We start from the raw sequence: 22,853 nt of genomic DNA, 5'->3' as shown, positions 1-22,853 counted from the left end.
AAATGCTTATTGATTCAATGACTGCATGGATAGTGTATTTATCCTTATAATAATATATCAATTTTATCAATGTATAAGGATAAGTATATTTAGAATATCGATTAGGAATGTTACTTGGAGAGTTTATTTGAAAGTTTTTCCTAAAGGGAGCTATAGAAGAATACAAGTAACTTTTTAGAAAAAGAGTTGGTTTGAGGGAAATCTTGCCTTAACAATCATCAAACATACTATGATGTTATTTAATTTCATTCAGTGTGGCATTGGCCATTGGAATAAGAAGTGAAAATTGACATTTATATATATGTATCTATTTATATATCAACATATATATATATATATATATATATATATATATATATATATATATATATAAAATCAATTAATTTAACTATCTAAACATGTACAAGTTATATAGATACATAACATTTATTCTCAGGATGGAAATGGTTAATGTCATAAGGGTTTATCTATAAATCCAGTACAGTGCCTATAAGGAAGGGAGAAGCAACCCCTGGCATTCAGGATCTGGCCTAATAATATCAGCTGGGCCTTGGTGTTGCTAGGAGCTGGCTTGACACAAATAGGCTGTGTGGGTCTCCTGTTGAACATAAACAATTTCATAAAAGGTCAACGTCTGTGATCATGATGGATGAAGAAAAATAGCAAGGACACTCTCTATGTCTGAATACAAGTAAAACTTGAAAAGTTTTCAAGTCACAGAAATGACCAAAAACCCTCCCATCCTGGCTAATATGAGTAATTCCTATTCCTTTACCAATTTTGACTTAGTATTGTTGTAGTTTCTTCTTCTAGATAAGAATTCGTAGAATACTCAGAGATGTACCCCTTTGTTTCTAACAGCATCTAATGTGGCAAAGCCCAGATTTGTTAAATCCCCTCAAATTACACAAGCTTGAATCCTGTAATTACATCCTCTCACTGAGGATTACAACAGTTTCCCATGGTGTATGTCCTCCTTTGCTGACAATAGTAATGAATCCAACTTGTTCAACTACAGATATGTTCCAGGAGGTCTTTGGCAGAACGGCATGGACATCTATATCTTCATAAATATCCCCGATTTGTGAAAAATGGAAGCTCTGTTTTATGAACCTACCCACATAAGTGCAGATGTGTGGATTTGTTCTTGTATTCACAAATATAATGACAATTAATAAATATTAGAATGAATATTCCACAAAATATAGAGAGGTAAATTTCAGAAAAAAATAAATATGTATGTTTTAAATAGCATTAAAATATAAAGTATTGATAAGTCTTTACATAATGGAGGTCATGGTAAGGAGACATAAAACCCAATAGTCATCAAGAAGAACATTACAAATTTCACAAAATGACAGGCACCATTAATAAGATAAACAATAGGCTGCAAGCAAATATTATAAACATATAGAAGGTTGCTGAGGTTAGGACTTCTGGTACTATTTTGAACAAAGGTGGTGAGAGTGGACATCCCTGTCATGTTTCTGATCTTAGGGAGAAAGCCCATTGCAAAGGCATCCAAACTGGTAAGGAATAAGTTCGACTTTCACTCTTTGAAGATGACATAATACTCTACATAGAAAATCAAAAGACTTCACCAAAAAACAGCTAGAGCGGATACACGAATTCAGTAAAGTCTCAGGATATAAAATCAACATACAGAAATTGGTTGTATTTCCATACACCAATAATGAAGCAGATAAAGATATCTATAAAGATATAAAAGAATAAGAGATATCAAGGAATCGATCCCATTTACAACTGAACCAAAAAAGAAAAAAAAAAAAAAAACGTAGGAATAAACCTAACCAAAGAAGTAAAAGATCTGTACACTGAAAACTGTAGAAAGTTTATGAAAGAAATTGAAAAAGTCACAAAGAAATGGAAAAACATTCTATGCTCGTGGATTGGAAGAACAAATATTGTTAAAATGTCGATACTACCCAAAGCAATCTACACCGATGCAATCCCTATCAAAATTTTTCACAGAACTAGAACAAACAACCCTAAAATTTGTGTGGAACCACAAAAAAACCTGAATAGCCAAAGTAATGTTGAAAAAGAAAAAGCTAGAGGCATCACAAGCTGTATTACAAAGCTGTAATCAAGACAGTATGATATTGGCACAAAACAGACACATAAATCAATAGAATAGAGAACCCAGAAATGGATCCACAAACATATGGCCAAATAATCTTTGACAAAGCATGAGGACTATCCAATGGAAAAAAAGACCATCTCTTTAGCATGGTGCTAGGAGAAATGGACCGCGACATTCAGAAGAATGACCTTGGACCACTTTCTTAGACCATACACAAAAAATAAATTCAAAATGGATGAAAGACCTAAATTTGAGACAGGAAACCATCAAAATCCTAGAGGAAAACACAGGCAGCAACCTCTTTGACCTAGGCCGCAGGAACTTACTTGACATGTCTCTGGAGGCAAAGGAAATAAAAGCAAAAATGAAGTATTGAGACCTCATCAAGATAAAAAGCTTCTATACAGCAAAGGAAACAATCAACAAAACTAAAAGGCAACCAACAGAATGGGAGAGTATATTTGCAATTGCAATATTAGATAAAGGGTTAGTATTCAAAATCTATAAAGAACTTATCAAACTCAACACCCAAAAAACAAATTATCCAGTGAAGAAATGGACAGAAGACATGAATAGACACTTTTCCAAAGAAGACATCCAGATGGCCAACAGACACATGAAAAGATACTTGGCATCACTCATCATCGGGGAAATAAAAATCAAAACCACTCTGAGATATGACCTCATACCCATCAGAATGGCTAAAATTAACAACTCAGGAAACATTAGATGCTGACAAGGATGCAGCGAAAGGGAACCCTTTTGTACTGTTGGTGGGAATGCAAACTGGTGCAGCCACCCTGGGAAAAAGCATGGAGATTCCTCAAAAAGTTAAAAATAGAACTACGCGACTCAGCAATTGCACTACTAAGTATTTTCCAAAGGATACACAAGTGCTGTTTTGAAGGGACACATGCACACCAAAGTTTATAGCAGTACTATCAACAATAGCCAAAGTATGGAAACAGCCCAAATGTCCATTAACTGATGAATGGATAAAGAAGATGTGATGTATATTTATACAATGGAATACTACTTGGTGATGAAAAAGAATTAATTCTTGCCATTTGCAACAACGTGGATGGAACTAGGGTGTATTATGCTAAGCAAAATAAGTCAGTTGGAGAAAGATATGATTTCACTTATATGGAATTTGAGAAACTCAACAGGTGAACATAGGGGCAGGGAAGGAAAAAAGATAACAGAGAAGGAGGCAAATCATGAGATTCTTAAGTACAGAAAACCAACTGAGGGTTTCTGGAAGACAGATGGGTGGGGGTATGGGTTAAACAGGTAATGCACATTAAGGAGGGCACTTTTCTGGATGAGCACTGGGTGTCATATGTAAGAAATGAAGTACTGGGTTCTACTCTTAAAGCCAAGACTACATTGTATGTTACCTACCTTGAATTTGAATTAAAAAATAAATAAATAAACACATAGAATGGAGAAAGCATAACTGGGTACTATGTAAAATCTGTTCACACTATTTACTGAGGAAAAGAGGGAAAAACAAACCTGTTATGCATAATGCTCAAAGTGGTCAAAATAAATGATTATTTAATTCATAAGGTTGTACAAAATGAAAATTCACTCACATTCACTAGTAATTAGACAAATGATAACAAAAAAATGAGACCCCATTTCCCCATTAGTTCATTATAAGTTAAACTGATTTGGTCATAATTAGTATTGATAAACATGGTTGGGAGAGCATCTTCATTTACTGTCCATGAAAGAACGCGCACACACACACACACACACACACACACACACACACATAATGATTTTGAACTTACTCCTGGAGAATCTGGGGAGTATAACAACAACTTCAACTTTTATTCTATATTTTCTATATTATTTCTAGGGTGGGAATGTTTATAAATTCATGTCTATCACATAGACATGTGAAAAAGCAGAAACAAAAGGAATATTAAAAATAAAGAAGAATCAGGGGTGCCTGGGTGGCTCAGTCAGTTAAGCATCTGACTTCAGCTCAGGTCATGATCTCACAGTTCGAGCCCCATGTTAGGCTCTGTGCTGACAACTCAGAACCTGGAGCCTAGTTCAGATTCTGTGTCTCCCTCTCTCTCTCTCGGACTCTCCCCAGCTCACACTCTGTCTCTCTTTCTCTCAAAAATAAACAAACATTAAAAAAAAAGTAAAGAATAATCATACCTCCATAATAAATGACAATATCTTTAAAACTTGTTTTTTGAGTAAATAGAAAATGTTTGGTTTTTTAGAAAGTGTTAATATAAAAATATTAAAGAATTGCATAAATGCAATTTATTTACATGGAAACAATATTTAGTTTATTATTTATTTATCACCCAATGTGAGTAAGTTTACTGTCTTTTACTTGTAAAATATATAAATTTATTAACATCCATTTTATTAACTTCATTACAGTAAAACAAAACATGACACATGATTACTATACTATACTAACTTTGTTTTTTATCATAACTATTGCTTAACTCTATTTAATTTTATTCACAAAATGAAACCTTAGTAAACAAATCACTAAAAATAAAATTGGGGAAGGTCTTCTCTTGGAAACTTACACTTTTTTTCCCCAAGGATATACTTCCATGTTGGTAATTTATGAATTAATTTCCAATGACTTTAGATAATGTTATTGATTAACTTCTATTTTAGGTGTTACTTAGTTTTTACAGTTATATGTTCTTTTGGACATTCTAGAAATAATAAAATAATAAAATTTCATTGACTGTAAATACATTGTATAACTGAAAAGTTGAACATATAAGTGTATTAAATAGAAGTTGAGATTAATAAATGAAAGCTGTTAAGTGGTTGAACTACAATAATATTTCTTATGAAATTTTAGGAATGTCAGTTTAAGAAGTGCTGTGATTTTCATACATGTAAACTGAAAAGCTCAGCAAAATGTGGTTCTGGACCCTGCTGTACATCAAAATGTGAGGTAATTTTCCAATATTTATAAAAAGGAAATTAAGGGGCGCCTGGGTGGCGCAGTCGGTTAAGCGTCCGACTTCAGCCAGGTCACGATCTCGCGGTCCGTGAGTTCGAGCCCCGTGTCAGGCTCTGGCCTGATGGCTCGGAGCCTGGAGCCTGTTTCCGATTCTGTGTCTCCCTCTCTCTCTCTCTGCCCCTCCCCCATTCATGCTCTGTCTCTCTCTCTGTCCCAAAAATAAATAAAAAACGTTGAAAAAAAAATTAAAAAAAAAAAAGGAAATTAAGCTGTGATCATAGATGTGATCATGATTAATAATTAATTAAATTTATGTGGAATTGATAAACAGAATATAGAAGTGGTTCAGTGGACAAAATGGAGAGCACATCAACAACCACAAGTAAAAAGGAAAACTACTATGAATTAAAGAAGACATCACAGATAGGTACTGATTATTCTGTTGTGTTGAAACCACAGTTTACCATCTTCTAAATCATCACATAAAGAAAGTATATATATACATTACTATATCAAAATATTATCAACTCTCAAGGAAATCATGAAGTCAAATAAATGGTAAATGTCTGTGGAAATATAAGCCAATTTTGCAGCAGACAAAATGTGTAGTGTATAGGATATACAAAGAACTCTCAGACAGGGATGAGTGAAAGACAAATCTCCTCTCCCCTCCGCCCCCCACACACACTCACAGGCAAAGGGGCTCTACAGGCAATTTACAATAATGGAGGTAGAGTTGTACTCCAGTGTGTGTACTTCATCTTCAGTAATTAAGGTAAACACAAATAAAAAAAATTAGCACAATATCTAATGTAGTTATTCAAATGGTAATCTTAAAAACAACAATGTCAGATATTAACCAAAGAGAAGAGATAAAGTTATTTTTTGGAGAGTATGGAATTTTGAATTGCTATAATCCCTTTGGTAAGCAATATTTGAGTATCTCTGAACAAAGTATAAATTATCAGTTTCTTATGTATATATCTTAGGAGTATATACATGTATGGAATGCTCAAAAAAGAATATTAATTATAGAATTATTTGCAGTAGTCAACAATTGGTACTAGAATGAATACAAATTATTGTACGTTGTACAAGAATTAATAACTGCAGGCTAAATATGTATGCACTAATACATATTATCTTTAAGATATATGTTCAGATGAGAAAGCAAGTTTAATAATGAAAAATATTTTATAATTAAAAATTCTGATATATTATATACACATAAATATTCCATATATTCTTTTTGCCCAATTTTTCAACTCTGGTATAACTTACTATATTATAATTTTATTGTAGTAAAATTCTTTTAGAAACATTCAGTCTTATAACTAGCACCACAATCAAAGGATAGGTGATTTCATCAGCACTCTCAAAAAATCACCCTATGCCTCTTTGTACCTCCACCCACAGACCCCAGTAACTACAGATCTGTTTTCTGCATCTGTAATTTTCTTTTTGCAGAAATACAAATTGAATCGTGTATGTAAACATTGTAATTAGGCATGTTAGCATTTGAGTTTCATTCATGTTGTGGTGCTTGTCAGTAACCCATTCTTTTTTGGTTTGTTTGTTTTTTTAAAATAGGTATTTATTATTTAAAAATATACAAACTGGCTTTTTATTAGTCACAAATTATGAAAAATTTTTAAAAGTGTGTATCAACCCTCCAAAAAGTGTGCTCTCTCTTTACAGTCTTGAGTGCCAGTACATTTTGATGGTATGGAAACTAACTCACAAACATTCCATATAACTTTGTTAGAATGTACAAAGATATGGCAGAAGCCAGAATCCCTACAGTGTTAGACAAATTCAAGTTCAAGTGTTACTGAACTTTTATAAACAGTGAAGATTACAGAATAAATAGTAAACACCTGTGTGAAATTTTGCAAAGCAAAAATGATTAGTTTTGTATATTTTCACTTTGTTTCAGCCTTTCCAAAAGACTTTTAAATGCAAAAGTTGAAAATTTTCCAGTTACCTGAAATTTCAAAAATCTACTGTACCTTGAAAAAAACCCCTGGGGTGCCTGGGCCGCTCAGTCGGTTAAGTGGCCGACTTCAGCTCAGGTCATGATTTTGCGGTTCGTGAGTTTGAGCCCCAGATCAGGCTTTGTGCCGACAGCTCAGAGCATGGAGCCTGCTTCAGATTCTGTGTCTCCCTCTCTCTCTCTGCCCCTCCATCACTCACGCTCTGTCTCTCTTTCATCTCTCAAAAATGAATAAACGTTAAAAAATTTTAAAAAGAAAAAAGAAAAACTCTTGGGACGCCTGGGTGGCTCAGTTGGTAAAAAGCCCAACTCTTGTTTTTGACTCAGGTCCGGATCTCATGGTTTCATGAGTTGGAGCCCTGCATTGGGCTCTGTGCTAACAGTGTGGAGCCTGGTTGGTATTTCTTTTTCCCCATCTCTCTCTGCCCCTCCTCCACTCACGTTGTCTCTCTCAAAATAAATAAACTAAAAGAGAGAGAAAAAGCTCTTAAAAGCAGCATCATTCAAACAGTGGCTAACTCACAAATGTGTATGCAACAACCACAACTAAGCATGTCAGAGTCACCAGCTTACAACTGAAGGCAGAATTAGAGGCACATCTCTGACAGTTAAGAGAAAAGGACATGAGGGGTAAGTATGCAGCCCAAGACATCCAGGTATTTGATTGTGGGAAAAAGGGTCAAAACTAAAGGGACTTTTCTTACAGAATCCAAGGTCTTAATTAAAAGCAGCTCCTTTAAACACCTAAATCCTTTGTGACTCTCTCCTCATCACTAAAAAGATGGTACAAAGTCTTCATACAAAAGAGAAAATTTCTGAAATTGTATTTTACATCAATGCTAATAACAAGCAATTGAAAAGAAAGAACTACAAAGTGCAAATTTATAAACACTGTACTTGACTTTTTCGTCAGATAACTCACAGCCTTGGGAATTCTGTGATTCTCCCAAATATAAATAATTAGGTATATTTTATATGACAAATCTCTTCACTAAGAATAGTTATTCATAGAATATGGTTTTATTTTTCTTTTTCCTCCTAGATATCATTAGCAGGCACTCCTTGTAGAAAGAGTATTGATCAAGAATGTGATTTTACAGAATATTGCAATGGAACCTCTAGTAATTGTGTTCCTGACACTTATGCGTCGAATGGTCAGTTGTGTAGGTTGGGAACTGCGTATTGTTATAATGGACGATGCCAAACTACTGATAACCAGTGTGCCCAGATATTTGGAGAAGGTATTGCTCTTTATTATATATTTCTTTTACCTTAAATTTGAATCCCTCTATATAGGGATATATCAAATGGAAAGTTAGAGAAAGTCTTAATTATCAAGTTGAAGGAACTTCAGAGGAGGTTAAATTCTCAGTGAAGTCTGTTTTGCCATAATTAAGGTTCTGGTTGGAAGAAGAATGAAACCTATACTTAGGATGGGAACAGTTGAAAATATGTTCTCTCCAATTTTAGCCTCCAGACTTCTCTGAAACTACTGAATTTATAAAATGGTACAGCACTGATCCTTCACACCACCACCTGCACCAATTAATAATGACATAAGTATGTTCCCATTATATGAAGATAATGTGGAAACCTGTCACTCATAACACAAATTGTATCCCCATCAGGATCTCTCTCTTACCTGTCCTGGACACTAACTGTAAGTCAAGTTCAAGTCACAGCAAAATAGAGCCAGGATGTGCTGGAATTTATAAGGGAGTAAAGGAAATATACCCCAATAGAGCTACAGGTCCTAGACAGCAATTACTGCCAGAATCAAGGGGGTGTACATGGAACTGGATTCTGAGAGTGCTTGATCATAACATTGGATAGGGGAACATAAGATTGGATAAGAGAGAGTTTATTATTTTGGGAGTACTCTCCTAAGATAATAAGACTTAACACCCTGGCAAGGATCCTAGAAGACAGTAAAAATTTCTATTAGGATTGTTTCCAGAAAGATGGAAACAATGGCCCACTCTAAGTGAAATTTAAATGTTGAAATTACCAAGGGAATAGAATCTTTGACAACTTTCAGTGCACAATGGGTCTACAGGGTCCACAAATCCATTTGGCAATTATTTTTTAGTCCTAGAGGATATCATCAGGTTTGACATATTAATAGTTTGTGCAGTCCCATAATTATGTCCTTGGCCTATTTGATAAGGCCATGGAGAAAGCCTCTGTAATTCTCTCCTACCAGAAATTAATACTACCTTTAAAAATCTAAAGGATGCAGAATATATTTAATTATTCAATATGATTCTTGTAGAAACCAGATGGTGTTGGAAGATAATAATATTCCACTGCAAATGCAGACAAGCAGTAGATTAATTGCACTCACTATGCCAGATGTGGTGTCTATGCTAGAGCAGGATAGCATATGTAGTAGGAGTATAGCCACTGATTTGGCAAATATATTCTTTTCTGTTTCTATTTTAAAAAAAGAATTAACAACAGTCTGCTTTCACATGAAATGGATAATGACATTAATGTTGAGTTTTGCTGTCAATCATAAAGTTGTAGAGATGTGGACATCTTAAAATATATCACATTTTCTACTCCATCAATGATTTTGTTCTAATCCAGCTAAATAAGAAAAGCACTGCTAGAATGCTGGAGGATTAAGTAAAGCACATTTTCTATAAAGGGCAGGAGACAGACTTTCAAAATGTTTAGGAATTTATCATCAGTAAAATTTTTAAGGATCCAGTGATCAGAGGTATTATCTGACGTCTCCTGCAAAGTAAAACCAAATGGTGTGTATCTTGCATCTCATTTAACTAAAAAAGCACACCACCTGGTAGGCCTCTTTGGGTTCTGGAGTCAGTATATCCCACATGGGGAAGTACTGCTTGATTTCATTTACCAGATGACATGAAAGGTTGCTAATGTGGAGTGATGTAAAAAGCAGGAAAGGGTTCTGCAGCATGTCAAAGCTGCAACGCAAGAAGCCCTGCATTCTGAATTATAAAACACAGCAGCCCCAATAATATTAGAGGTGTGGGTCATGAGAAAAACTGCTATATGGGACTTTTACCAAGCCTCTTTGGGAGAGTAATAGAGCAGTTCTCTGGGGTTTTGGAGAAAGATTGTTCCATCTAAACTGGAGAACGATACCACTTTGACAAAACCACTCTGAGCACACTACTGACTCCTGTAGAGATGAAGAATCTGACTTTCAGACACCAAAAACCCATGTGTTCAGAACTGTACAGTATAAGCTTTGTTATGTCAGACCCACTAAGTTAAATGGTCAGGTAGATGGAAGTCATTCATTCACCTGGATTCAAGCACAAGCAAAAAGATCCTTTGCATCTCCCTTAGCTCATACCTATGAAATTTCATGGGATTTCACAATGACCAAGTTACACTTAGAAGAACAAGCTTATGTTTGCTTTATAGATGTGTTGGCTCAGTCACTAGTCATAAGTGGGGGAAAAAGCAGTAGCTATACTGCAGCCTCACTTTGCAGGTTGCCTTGAAAGAAAGATACTGACCATCTGGTCATTTGTTTCTGTGGAAGGAAAAATAGCCAGAAGTAGATTATCGATATTCTCTTAAACAATGACAAAGGGCCTAGTTTGTTGGTGAGGTGCCTGGGTGTGGAAAGACCAGAAGATTAGAGGCAAGAGTTCTGGAATAGAAATATATGCTAAGACACATGGAAATGGACAATAATGTGAAGATCTTTGTATTAATCCACCAGTTAACACCCACCAATGAGCATCCACCATGGAAGAGATACAGAACAATCAAATAAGCATAATTATTTGGCTAGTTTCCATCAGCCAGCATCCATCATTATCCACCCCAATGCTGTAGGATGGATATATTTCTAGGCTTTCTCAATTTTTTTTTAAATTACTGTCTGAAATAACAGATTCTTTTCTGAGTTTAGTTTATCTTTTTCTTGAGTACCTTTACCTTCTGGTCAAATGTAGCCAATGGTAACCAAGATAGTTTCTGCTTCCCTACTTCTTTGCCTAAGACAAGTTTATTAAGGCTATGATTTCCCTTTCAATTGCTGAGAAGAGAGTTTGTTCAAGTGTCTTATCCTCCCATAGCATGCATTAGTCTTCTTTATCCAATGATAGTAATTTTATTACCACCTACTACCAGGCTTCAATGACAATGCCACATATTTTAGACACATTTTACCCGGGAACTCCACTTTTAAGTACCAATTCATGTGTTTAATGAAATGGAAAGAACCCTAAAACATCTAAGATATCCAATACAACTATTCTGCTACTCCACACTGCTTTTACTATGATACCCAAAGTGACAGGTGAACATCTACTTAAAACATTGCTTATCCTCCATCAGAGAAGAGGATCTGACACTCAGTTCTGAAGGTTTCTGCCCATAAGTGACATGTTTCAAATTACAATGTCATGTCTAATGTTCATTAGATGAGGCAGTATACATTCCCACAGCAAGGGACAGCCAATTATTGTTAATAATAATATAATGTTTCTGCAATAGATATAATTGTTTTCTGTTTTCTGTTAGGTAAGACAATTGTTTCTTTCTACTTGCATTGACAAGATACACACAGAAAAAAGTATGACCAAGCTCATGATTTTTTGTTTATTCAATAAGAGTTTCATTAGTTTTTTATGGAAAAAATATTTAATTTAGATTAATAATAATAATTTAACAGAGGTGTTTGCATTTTTAGGTGCTCAAGGTGCTCCGTTTGCCTGTTACAAAGAAATCAATTCTCTGCATGATAAATTTGGAAACTGTGGTTTTAAAAATTCACAACCATTGCCCTGTGAACAGAGGTATGTATATAGAAAATAATTGTTTTATTAAGTCATAAGAATTATATATTGCCTGTTAAGAGACGCTAAAGAGTAATGGTCAGTAAATTGTGTATCAGGAGAATATTTTAAAATAACATTGCACATATTGTTCTTTTACATAATTCAGTTTTCTTTTTGCCTGTTTTTTTCTCTAATATGTTCTAATGATGAAACTAGACAAAAAAGGCTGATGCTTATTACCAGAGGTAAGAAGTGGGCACAAACCACCAAGAATCAGAAACTTGTGCACTAAACTGAGAATTAAAACTGAGTTTTTTTTATTAAGTTGATATATGATAATGATCCTAAAGCAAGTGCTTTGATTTTTGAGACATGAGATTATTGAAAGGAATAAAGTTTCTGTTGTTGTTGTTGTTGTTATTTGTTTCCAAAATACTGATATGTAACACATGGCAGTACATATCAATAACTAAACTGGAAGTACTGGAATATTTTTAAGGGATTTATGAAATCCAATAAGGGAGAACTTAATCCATTACAAATACTTGGATTAAGTACAAATACTTAATCCAATACAAATACTTTCAATGGACTATTGAAAACCAAGGAATAAAAAAATAACAGATAAGAGGTTGACCAAGATGGTAACATAGAAGGCTTTGGAATTTTACTCCTACAATATACACACTGAATCTTCATGTACACATGAAGCAATTACTTCTAAAAGAAGTCCAAAAAACACCAGAAGGACTCCTACACATTGAGCAACTGAGAAAATACTCACATTGAAACAGGTAGATACACACGTTCACCATAAAACACGTAACTGGCACAGAACCACGCAACTGGAAAGGAAATCCCAATTACCAGTTTCTTCCTGAGGAACAAAGGATTTCACCCCCACATTTAGTGTCCCAACATTTTAAGACACTTCTCTGAAGGACAGGATCACAAAACATGTAGTTCTGAAAGCCAACAAAGCTTGTGTCCACAGACCCACAAGACTGTGACAAACAAAGGAATGATTGTTAACAGGAATTTAAGCACATGTCACACATATCCTCCAAGGCTCATGAGAAAGGAAGCAGGCAAAACTTCCCTATCCCGGCCCTTTCCCTGAAAGGGATCTGGCTGCATATTTAGAGAGCTGTCACCTAAGGCTTAGGCTTCTAAGGAGACAGCTGTGATCCTTCCCAGAGACTGAGGAAAGTGATGGACACCTCCTTTGCCAATTCCTTGTAGCCCACTCTAAGTCACTAATATCTCCCTGCAAGGAATGTGTACATAAGTCTGTTCTCCAACTTTTGCACTGCTGCCCAAGGGACAAGTCCCCAGATCATCTGGTTCTGATAGCCAAAGGAACTTCTATTCACAAGCCCCAGAAGACTGTTGCAAAGAAAGAAGGAGTTCTCAGGAGGCTATACCACAGGGCTCAGCACAGAGAGAGCAGACAAAATTGCCTGTCTCAAAGTCTTTACCTGATATGAATCCATTTGCATAATGTAAAAGATCTTGACTGAGGACCAGGTTTCTGTGAAGGGACTGGCTTTGATCCTGCTCAGGGACCAGAGAAGCTGGCAGCTTTCTCTCCCAGTATCTCTTCCTAGCCAGCTCCAAGTCTCTAGTATCTCTGGAAGGAGCTTATAAAGGATGTCTTGCACCACAGATTTTGACCCTTTGCCCAAAGAACAGGTCCCCAAACTACCTAGTTCTGATAGCCAATAGGACTTCTGTTCACAAGTCTCACAGGAATGTACAAAGAAATAGTTCCTAACAGACCCAGGAATATCCTCCCCTACCCAACCCTGCAGCTATAAAGCCAGGCCTAGCACAGAGGAAGGAGGCAAAAATGTCCATCTCCTGTTTTTCCCTAGAGGGTCTTAACTACCTACTTTTCCAGTTTCTGTCTTAAGATGCTGTTTTCCAGTCTAGGAGCCCCTAGATGTATGCAATCCTCCCCTTTATGATACTGATGGGTCTTAGCACATCTTAACTACTGGGAGCCACTAAGAAAAATAAGGTGTCTCTGGGAATCAAAAAAGATTGAAAGGCAAACTGGAACTAAGGCCAGGCAAGGCTAATTGATGATGTTTATCTCCTAAATGAGACCATTCTGTTAAGATGGAGAGGGGTGACTATTTTATCTAATGCATAGAAATGAACACAGAATTCAAGAAAACATAAACATGTGAGTATTTTCTCAGAACAAAATAATAATCTCCAGAAACTGATCTTAATGAAATGGAGATAACTGATTCACTTGATAGATAAAAATAACAGTCATAAAGATGTGCACTGTGGTTGGAAGAGCAATGCATGAACAAAGTGAGAGGCTTAACCAAGAGATGGAAATTATAAGAAAGTACCAAAGAAATCACAAAACTGAAGAATACAATGACCGAATTGAAAAAGAGAAAGAGAAAGAAAATAAAATAAATGAAAAAAAGTCAAGATTATTTAAGGAACTTATGGGGCACTATTAAAAAGAGCGTTATACACTTTATAGGAGTATCAGAATGAGAAAAGAGTGAGAAAAGGGCAGAAAGCTTATTGAAAATAATAATGACTGAAAATTTCCCTAATCTGGGGGAAACAAATATTCAGATACAGGAAGCCCAGGGAGAAGCTAAAAGATGAACCTAAAATCCCCACAGCAAAATTACATTTTTGTATTAATATATTTAAATGTATTAAAATTTATAAATCGTATTTAAAAATACATTAAAATTAAATTGTCAAAGGTTAAAAACAAGGCGACAATCTTAAAAGCAGAAAGACAAAAGTAATTTGATATGTACAAGAGAACACCATAAAACTATATGTAGATTTTTTGAGCAGAAATCTGCAGTCCAGAAGAGAGTGAGATAATAGAGAGTTTTCCAGACAAGTAAAAACTGAAGTTCATCACAAGACCAGCCTTACAAGAAATGCTAAAGGTGGTTCTTTAAGCCAAAATTAAAGGACACTAATTAGAAAAAGAAAAACATATGAAAGAATAACATCTATAGGAAATAGCAAATAAATAGTTAAATTCAGAGCACTCTAATGTGGTGATCATAGTGGGTAAATCACTCATAACTCTAGTATAAAGATTAAAAGACAAAGGGTTGAAATGACTATAACTACCATAATTTGTTAATTTATAAACAATGTAAAAATTTGCACACTATAACATCAAAAATATAAATGTGCAGGAGGGGTGTAAAAATGTAGAGCTTTTGTATGTGTTCGGAGTTTTCATTAGCTTAAAACTGTTACAAATATAAGCTGTTTATGTAAACCTCATGGTAAACACAAAGCAAAAACTTAAAGTCAATGTACAAAAGACAAAAAGAATATTCTTTTTATTTCATACATGAAGAGACTCTTCTCCATAGAAGACATACACATGATTAAAAGACAGAAGAAAAAATACTCAACATTATTCATCATCAGAAAAATACGCATCAAAACTATAATGAGATACTACCTCACACCCACCAGAATGGCTAAAATTAACAACTCGGAAAACAACAGAAGTTGGCAAGGATGTGGAGAAAGGGAAACTTTCTTACACTGTTGGTGGGAATGCAAACTGGTGCAGCCATGCTAGAAAACAGTGTGGAGGTTCCTCAGAAAATTAAAGATAGAACTATCCTATGACCCAGCAATTGTACTACTGGGTATTCATCCAAAGGATACAAAAAAATTGATTCAAAGGGGTACACGCACCCCAATGTTTGTAGCGCCACTATCAACAACAGCCTATCTCAAGAAACAAGAAAGGTCCCAAATACACAACCTACTCTTACACCTAAAGGGGCACTACACGGAAAGTGCAGAGTTGGTTGACTAGGCCTTGGATGTTGTGAGGAAGGAGGCTGAGAGCTATGACTGCCTGCAGGGCTTTCAGCTGACCCACTCCCTGGGTGGTGGGACCCGGTCTGGGATGGGTACCCTCCTCATCAGCAAGATCCAGGAGGAGTACCCGGACACAATCATGAACACATTCAGTGTGGTGCCCTCGCCCAAGGTGTCAGACACGGTGGTGGAGCCTTATAACACCACCCTCTCGGTCCACCAGCTCGTAGAAAACACAGACAAAACCTATTGCATTGATAATGAGGCCCTCTATGACATCTGCTTCAGAGCCCTAAAACTGACTACACCTACCTATGGGGACCTCAACCACCTGGTGTCAGCCACCATGAGTGGAGTCACCACCTGCCTGCGCTTTCCTGGCCAGCTTAAAGCTGACCTGCGTGAGCTGGCTGTCAACATGGTCCCCTTCCTCCACCTGCATTTCTTCATGCCCAGCTTCACCCCACTGACCAGCAGAGGCAGCCAACAGTACTAGTCCTGACAGTGCCCGAGCTTACCCAGCAAATGTTTGATGCTAAGAACATGATGGCTGCCTGTGACCCTTGCCATGGCTGCTACCTGACCTTGGCCACAGTGTTTAGGGGTCGCTTGTCCATGAAAGACGTGGATGAGCAGATGCTGAATGTCCAAAACAAGAACAGCAGCTACTTCGTCGAGTGGATCCCCAACAACGTGAAGACTGCCATCTGTGACATCCCACCCCGGGAGCTAAAAATGTCGGCCACCTTCATTGGCAATAGCATGGCCATCCAGGAGCTGTTCAAGTGCATCTCAGAGCAGCTCACAGCCATGTTCAGGCCTAAGGCCTTCCTGCACTGGTACACAGGCAAGGGCATGGACAAGATGGAGTTCACTGAGGCCAAGAGCAACATGAATGACCTGGTGTCCAAATACCAGCAGTACCAGGACCCGACGGCCAAGGAGGAAGGCGAGTTTGAGGAGGAGGAAGAGGAAGAGGTGGTCTAGAGCTGATACCCAGTAAAGCATGTGGAAGCTGTGTGAACTCTTTATTTGCTCACAATCTGTTCTCTGATAGCCATGTCTCTGTATGCACTTGCTCTTTTTCTTGTCTTGACATCACATGCTGTACAGACGCCACTATTAAAGCATTTTCATAGTGAAAAAGAAAAAGAAAAAAAAAAGAAAAGGAATGGCAAGTAAGGCCTAAAGCCAGCAGAAGAAAGGAAAAAATAAAGATTAGAGCAGAAATAAATGATACAGAAACAAACAAACAAAAACAGCAGAACAGATCAATGAAACTAAGAGCTGGTTCTTTGAAAGAATTTACAAAATTGATAACCCCCTAGCCAGACTTATAAAAGAGTAAAGAGAAAAGACCCAAATAGATAAAATCACAAATGAAAGAGGAGAGATCAAAACCAACATCACAGAAATACAAATAATTATAAGAGAATATGATGAAAAATTATACGCCAACAAACTGGGCAATCTAGAAGAAATGAGCAAATTCCTAGAAACTGGCAACCTACAAAAACTGAAACAGGAAGAGATAGAAAATTTGAAGAGACCCATAGCCAGCAAAGAAATGTAATCAGTAATCAAGAATCTCCCAACAAACAAGAGTCCTGGGCCAGTTGGATTCCCAGGGAAATTCTACCACACATTAAAAGAAGAGTTAATACTTATTCTCTTCTAGCTGTTCCAAAATTAGAAAGAAATCTTCCAAACTCATTCTATTAAGCCAACATTACCTTGATTCCAAAACCAAAGACCCCACTAAAAAGGAGAACTACAAGCCAATATCCCTGATGAACATGGATGCAAAACTTTTCAACAAGATATTAGCAAATCGACTTCAAAAGTACATTAAAAAAACTATTCACCATGACCAAGCAGGATTTATTCCTGGGCTGTAGGGCTGGTTTAATAATTGCAAATCAATCAACATGATATACCACACTGATAAAAGAAAGGATAAGAACCATATGATCTCAATAGATGCAGAAAAAGCATTTGACAAAATACACCATCCATTCATTATAAAAACACTTGAGAAATAGGGATAGAAGGAACATACCTCAACATTATAAAGGACACATATGATAGACCCACAGCTAATATCATCTTCAATGGGGAAAAACTGAAAACCTTTACCCTACAGTCAGGAACAAGACAAGGATATCCACTTTTACTGTTACTATTTAACATGGTACTAGAAGTCTTAACCTCAGCAATCAGAGAACAACAACAAAAATAGAAGGCATCCAAATCAGCGAGAAAGAAGTAAAACTTTCACTATTTGTAGATGACATAATACGCTATGTAGAAAACCTGAAAAACTCCACCCAAAAATTGCTAGAACTAATACAGGGAAGTCACAGGTCATAAAATCAACATACAGAATTCGGTTGCATTTCTATACACTAATAATGAAGCAGCAGAAAAAGAAGTCACAGAATCAATTCCATCTGCAACTGCACCAAAAACAATAGGATACCTAGAAATAAACCTAACTAAAAGGTACAAGAAGTATACTCTGAAAACTATAGAGCACATATAAAATAAATTGAAGAGGACCAAAGAAATGGAAAGGCATTCCATACTCACAGATATGAAGAACAAACATTGTTAAAATGTCTATACTACTCAAAGCAATCTACACATTTAAAGATATCCCTATCAAAACACCACCAGCATTTTTCATGGAGCTAGAACAGACAATTCTAAACTTTGTGTAGAACCACAAAAGACACCGAATAGCCGACCCAATTCTGAAAAAAAACAAAACTGGACACATCGCAATTCCGGATTTCAAGCTATATTACAAAACTGTAGTTTTAACGACAGTATGGTACTGACACAAAACACACACATAGATCAATGGAACAGAATGGAAACCCAAAAAAATTGACCCAAAACTATACTGTCAATGAATCTTTGACAAAGCAGGAAAGAATGTCCAATGGAAGACAGTCTTTTCAAATGGTGTTAAGAAAACTTGACAGCAACATGCAGAAGAATGAAACTGGACCACTTTCTTACACCATACACAAAAATAAATTCAAAATGGATGAATCACCTAAATATGAGAATGGTAACCATCAAAATCCTAGGCACAGGAAGCAACCCTTTTGACCTCAGCTATAGCAACTTTTTACTAGACACATCACTGAAGGCAAGGGAAACAAAAGCAAACACAAACTATTGGGACTTCCTCAAGATAAATAGCTGTGTACAGTGAAGAAAACAATCAACAAAACTAAAAGGCATCCTCAGAATGGGAGAATATATTTTGGAATGGCCTATCTGATAAAGGGTTAGTATCCAAAATCTATGAAAAACTTATCAAATTCAACACCCAAAAAACAAATAACCCAGTTAAGAAATGGGCAGAAGACATGAATAGACACTTTTCCAAAGAAGACATCCAAATGGCTAGAAGCCACATGAAAAGATGCTCAACAACACTCATCATCAGGGAAATACAAATCAAAATCATGATGAGATGCTATCTCAGTGCTATCAGAATGGCTAAAATTAACAACACAAGAAAGCACATATATTTGCAAGGATGCAGAGAAAGGGGAATCCTCTTGCACCATTGATGGGAATGCAAACTGGTGCAGCCACTCTGGAGAACAGTATGAAAGTTCCTCAAGAGCTAAAAATAGAACTAGTCTAAGATCCAGCAATTACACTACTGATTCAAAGGGGTACATGCACCTCAATATTTATAGCATCAGTTCAACAATAGCCAAACTATGGAGAGAACCCAAATGTCCCTCAATGGATAAATGGGTAGAGAAGATGTGGTATATATATATATATATGTATATATATATATACACACACACATATATAAAAGAGGATTATATATATATATAATAGGATTATATATATATAATAGGATTATATATATATATATAATAGGATTATATATATATAATAGGATTATATATATAATAGGATTAGATAGATAGATAGATAGATAGATAGATAATAGGATATTACTTAGCCTTCAAAAAGAATGAAATCTTGCCATTTGCAATGACATGGATGGAGCATAATGTATTATGCTGAGTGAAATAAGTCAACCAGAGAAAGAGGAATACCATATGATTTAATTCATATGTGGAATTTAAGAAACAAAACAGATGAACATATGGGTATTGGGGTGAAGAGAAGAGAAGGAAACAAACAACAAGAAACTCTAAATGATAGTGAACAAACTATGGATTGACAGAGGGAGGTGGAAGGGAAATGGGCTAGATGGGTAATGTGTACTAAGGAGTACACTTGTCATGATGAGCACTGGATGTTGTATGTAAGTGATGAATCACTGAATTCTACTCCTGATACCAATATTGCACTGTATGTTAACTAACTAAAATTTAATTTTAAAAAGTTAAAAAGAAAAGAACAAGAACTGCCATATGACTATAGTTAATAATTCAAATTGCATATTTGAAAGTTGCTAATAGACTAACTCTTAAAAGTCCTCATGACAAGGGAAAAAATTGTAACTGGGTATGGTGACAGATGTTATTATGGTGATCATTTGGCAGTGCATACAAATATCTAATCATTAAGTTGTACACCTGAATCTAACGTTATATGTCAATTATTCCTCAATAAAGACAGAACAAAAACAAACAAAAAACTACAGTGATCAAGAGTTGGCATAAAATATTGTCATAAAAACAAGCAAATATTAATGGAACAGAATATACAGTCTAAAAATAAGCACATGCAGACACAATCAATTAATTTTTGACAAAAAGACCAAGATTATACAATGGTAAATGATAGTCTCTTCAATAAATCATATTTGAAATATGAGATTGCTACAGGGAAAGAAATAAAACTGACATCTATCTCACACCATAAACAAAAGTCAACTAAAGTACACTTGAATGTGACATCTCAAACTGTAAAATTCCTAGAGGAAAATGGACACAATAATTTCCTTGACAGTGGTCTTGGTAATGATTTTTTACTGTCACTGAAAGCAAAGGCAGCAAAGGAAAAATTATACGAGTAGAAGTACAACAAAACTAAAAGGCTTCAAGTTAGCAAATGAAACCATCCACAAAATGAAAATACAAGCTATGGAATGGGAAACCATTCCAAGCCAAATATCAATAAGTGGTATTATCTAAAATACACAAGAAATCTTACAACTCAATAGCAAGAAAATATTTTTTTAGTGGACTTGAACAGACATTTTTCCAAGGGTCATATTCACATGGCCAACAGGTATACGAGAAGGTCCTCAGCATCATGAATCATCAAGGAAATGCATATCAAAACCATAAGATACCAAATCATATCTGTTAGGGTGGCTATTATAAAAAGATAATAGATAACAAATGCTGGCAAAGATGTGGAGAAAAGGGAGCCCTCATATAGTGTTTATGGCAATGTAAACTGGTACAGCCAGTATGAAAAATAGTTTGGAGTTTCCTCAGGAAATTAAAAATAGCTGAATAGCCAAAAGAAATTAGATCAGTATCTTGAGGATATTTAATTATAGCACTATTCACAACAAGCAAGATATGAAAACAATCTACATGTCCAGCAATAGATAAATGGATCAAAAAAGTGCTATGTATCCAATGGAATATGTTAAGCTTTAAAAAAGAAAAAAATCCTGTCATTTGTGGCAACTTGGATGAACCTGGCCAGCTCTATGCTGAGTGACATGAGCCAGACAAAGAAAGACACATACTAAACCGTATCACTTATTTGTGGAATAAGAAAAAAGTTAAACTCATAAAAACAGAGAGTATAAAAATAGTTACAAGTGAGAAATACAGAAATGTTAGTAAAAGGGTACCAAGTTTTCAGTTTTAAGATGAATAAAGGTCCAAGTATCTAATGTAATATGGTGACCACAGTTAATAACATTGTATTGTATAATTGAAATTTGCTAAGAGAGTAGAACTTAAATGTTCTCAGATACATACAAAAAGGATAAACATATGAAATGATGAATGCGCTAATTAAGTCAATGGGGAGAATTCTTTCACAATATGTACACATATCAAATCACCACTTTGCACACTTTAACTGTCTTACAATTTTATTAGTCAATTATACCCCCAATAAAACTGAAAAAGTATAGCAACATAAATAAGTCTGGAGACATACTACACAGCATAGTTACTATAACTAAAAATATGGTATTGTATACTTAAAATTTGCTAAGTAGTAGTACATATAATAAGCATTCTTGCCACAAAATATTTTAAAATAATATAATAAATTATTAATATTATTATTAATATTATTATTATATACATAGGCAGGAGGAGACTTTAGGAAGTGGTGGATATGTTTATGTCCTTGATGGTGCTGATGGACTCATTGAGTATGTGCTTATCCCCAAATTCATCACATTGGGTACATTAAATATGTATAGCTTGGTAGGTGTTAATTATAACTTAAAGTGGCTTAAAAATATTTACAGATCCAAATTCAAGAACATATATGAAAAGAGAAAATATAAAAAACATTAAGATAGGGTCATGTGATCCAAGGAGAAGCAGGATTTTCCTTAATCTCCAAAGACGCAATTAGAAAAAAACGTGAAATCCTTTGGTAAGCACCACACTCAGCATACTTATTAAAAGACTTGGTTCCATTATGAAGATTATAAGTATCTGAAGAAAGTGTCTAGTTGGGTGGGACTAGGATAGTATCCACCACTTTGCATCCACATGAGTTTACTATAGAATAAGTATTGTTGGGGAACAAGAAGCCGGAGGCACCGTAAGAATGTTCGGAAGGAAAGGGACGGAGCAGCAAGGAAGTGAAAGCAGTTCCATTCCCAGGTGGAAAGCCACTGGGACTGCATGTTCTCTCCAGAAGGACATAAAACGGGCACCAGGCCAGGGATAAGAATGTTTTATCTGGTGCAGACGTACTCATGACCCAGTATGGAATACACTGCAGGTGCACGACCTGTCAAGATGACAAATACTATCTTGTATGTGCTTGCTGTTATCAGACAAATTGCAAAAATAAAAGAGGCTTGAGCCAGGAGACCAGTGATTCGCCTCCTGGAGAGTCTTAGCCCCGTGCTTTGTAAGTCTCTCGACCACGCAACTTTAGGCCCTGTCTCTCTTCAAAGTATGACATGTAGAAGATGCAGAATTAAAAGACTATGTCTGGGATCACAAAGTGAATACTGATGAGGGGAGA

The 22,853-nt window shown here is 35.7% G+C and overlaps 1 protein-coding gene and 1 pseudogene across 5 annotated transcripts in view; both read left to right on the top strand.

Moving 5' to 3' along the window:
- Positions 1-22,853, top strand: part of LOC132691794 (disintegrin and metalloproteinase domain-containing protein 18) — a 143,677-nt gene that overhangs the window by 59,002 nt on the left and 61,822 nt on the right. For all 5 annotated transcript variants that reach the window (XM_060653498.3, XM_060653500.3, XM_060653497.3 and 2 more), the window contains 3 exons: positions 4,959-5,054; positions 8,099-8,297; positions 11,741-11,846. In XM_060653498.3, coding sequence (XP_060509481.2) covers positions 4,959-5,054; positions 8,099-8,297; positions 11,741-11,846 — 401 coding nt within the window. The remainder of the gene's footprint in view (positions 1-4,958; positions 5,055-8,098; positions 8,298-11,740; positions 11,847-22,853) is intronic.
- LOC132691802 (tubulin beta-4B chain pseudogene) lies at positions 15,757-16,814 on the top strand (annotated as a pseudogene).

The sequence above is a fragment of the Panthera onca genome, chromosome B1, assembly GCF_046562875.1.
Source record: "Panthera onca isolate mPanOnc1 chromosome B1, mPanOnc1 haplotype 2, whole genome shotgun sequence".
NCBI classification, from domain to species: Eukaryota; Metazoa; Chordata; class Mammalia; order Carnivora; family Felidae; genus Panthera; species Panthera onca.
Note: the sequence above shows the minus strand (reverse complement) of the source record. Positions and strands in the feature narration are given on the sequence as shown.